This window comes from Pundamilia nyererei, unplaced genomic scaffold, assembly GCF_000239375.1.
Source record: "Pundamilia nyererei isolate P.nyererei 1_Seehausen unplaced genomic scaffold, PunNye1.0 scaffold00022, whole genome shotgun sequence".
NCBI classification, from domain to species: domain Eukaryota; kingdom Metazoa; phylum Chordata; class Actinopteri; order Cichliformes; family Cichlidae; genus Pundamilia; species Pundamilia nyererei.
The window spans coordinates 2,063,444-2,065,229 of NW_005187423.1; the positions used below are offsets into that span (position 1 = coordinate 2,063,444).

Genomic DNA, 1,786 nt, shown 5'->3' on the forward strand with positions numbered 1-1,786 from the left:
GTGTGTGTGTGTGTGTGTGTGTGTGTGTGTGTATAGCTGGATAGATATATAAAAAAATCAGATTTTATTTTTTAATACTTGTGCTTTTGTGCGTGTTTTCCTCATCTTCCCCTTCTACCGCCACCCCCACACCCTTTTTTCTGTGCTTCCCCTCCCCTGCAGATCCCCTCTGCCGGCCAGCTAATGGAGGCTGTGCGCGTGAAGATGAAGGAGAGGAAAGTGCTGACAGAAGAGCTGGCCACGCTCGCAACACCAGTCAGCGAAAAAGCCTGACTCCCTGGGCTGAGGCTGGGAAAACTGTCATCCTCTTCTTTTCCTCCCTCCCTTCTTCTCTCGCTCCCCAGCTCCTACTCGGTGGGAGCCGGGCTGAGCCAAGCTGGGCCGGGGCAGCAGAACCAATATTTGTGAGAAAAGCGCTGTCGACTCACTCTGGGCCACTGGCTCAACGCAGCACCCCAGCTTTTGTAAATGAGCCCTCGACATCTGTGTTAGCACTCACTGCACTATGTCTATCAGACAGGGCCCTTTAGTGCCAAGCTAATTTACAGTGCAGCCACTCTCCTCCGCTCTCAACGCAGACCTGGGGTGATAAGGCAAATGCTTACTCTAATGTTTAAATTACACTTTTTGAAACTTTCTTTTACCCCTTTCCCTCTAATTTATTTGGAACCTCAAGAACTTTTAGGTTGCAGGGACTTGACCTACGCATGCCTAGTCGACACTTTAGGAAAGTCCAAAGCAAGAGAGAGCAGAATATTCACTGCAAGGAGCTCCAGAGTGTATTACCCTCAGATCCAGTTCAGTGATTGAAGCCTCATCTGTTCCATTTATGAAATGCACTGCAAGTATTTATTTCTGAAGGAGATTGTTAAAGCTTCTAATCTTTTATTTTGTTATGTAATTATATTAAGTATTGCTTGATTTTTTTTTTACCATTTTGTTTAATAAACATTTACTTAATTTCCAAAATAAAAGCCCTTTTAACTTCTAAAGTCTGCCTTTTTGTGATGGTCGCTGTCGTTTGCTTTGCTGTGCTCTCGTACTTTGCTTGTTCTGGCAGTTCAAAGGAGTGTCAGTCAGAGTGGGATGGTGACTGAGGGATGCTCTGCTGGACTGCGGGGTTCTCGCACCTCTCTTATGATTGACAGCTGCCTGTTGGCATGGTTCCTGTCTGTAACAAGTGGCCCCTGCTGCTGACATCATTAGTAAGGGTCAGGATGAGCACACACGCACACACACAGAGCCGTGGTGCACAAGAGGAGTGGTTCCATCCTTGACACAGCTACCTCCACTTCCTTTTATCTGTTTCCCTTGTCCTCCCTCTCTTATTATTCATTTTGAATATTAAACCACGATCCAGGTCTCTGTCCTTGAGTTTGCATCCCACTCAGGAGACCCACACGCCTCCTTTGAAATTGCTTCTTCTTTTCCCTTTTTTTTGAATAACCACTTTCCTCCTTTCTTTTTATTATGTGTAATAAACAGTGGCACGAAGGATCCTCCGTTCAAGAATTAAAAAGAAATAATTCCACTTTTTAATCCCCCCCACCAACCCCCCACCTTCTTCTCAAATATATGCTAATGATGTCGTTTTCCTTTATCTTTTTATAATAAAGGATTAGGCCAGGACTGTCTCTAGCTGCAACTCGGGGACCAATTTAGCTGGGATCCAGGAGAGACAAACCCTAGTGGTTAATTACCATTCATTAACATAGTTTGCATCTTTTCTTCTTCTCCAATACCCATGGGCAGGCTATTGTCAATATTTGTCCCATATAAATTTCTT

The 1,786-nt window shown here is 44.6% G+C and overlaps 1 protein-coding gene across 1 annotated transcript in view; it reads left to right on the forward strand.

The window, feature by feature from the left end:
• Positions 1 to 716, forward strand: part of cntln (centlein, centrosomal protein) — an 82,917-nt gene extending 82,201 nt beyond the window's left edge. The window contains exon 22 of the mRNA XM_005727036.1: positions 163 to 716. Coding sequence (XP_005727093.1) covers positions 163 to 273 — 111 coding nt within the window. The 3' untranslated portion in view covers positions 274 to 716. The remainder of the gene's footprint in view (positions 1 to 162) is intronic.
• Positions 717 to 1,786: the final 1,070 nt, after the last annotated feature.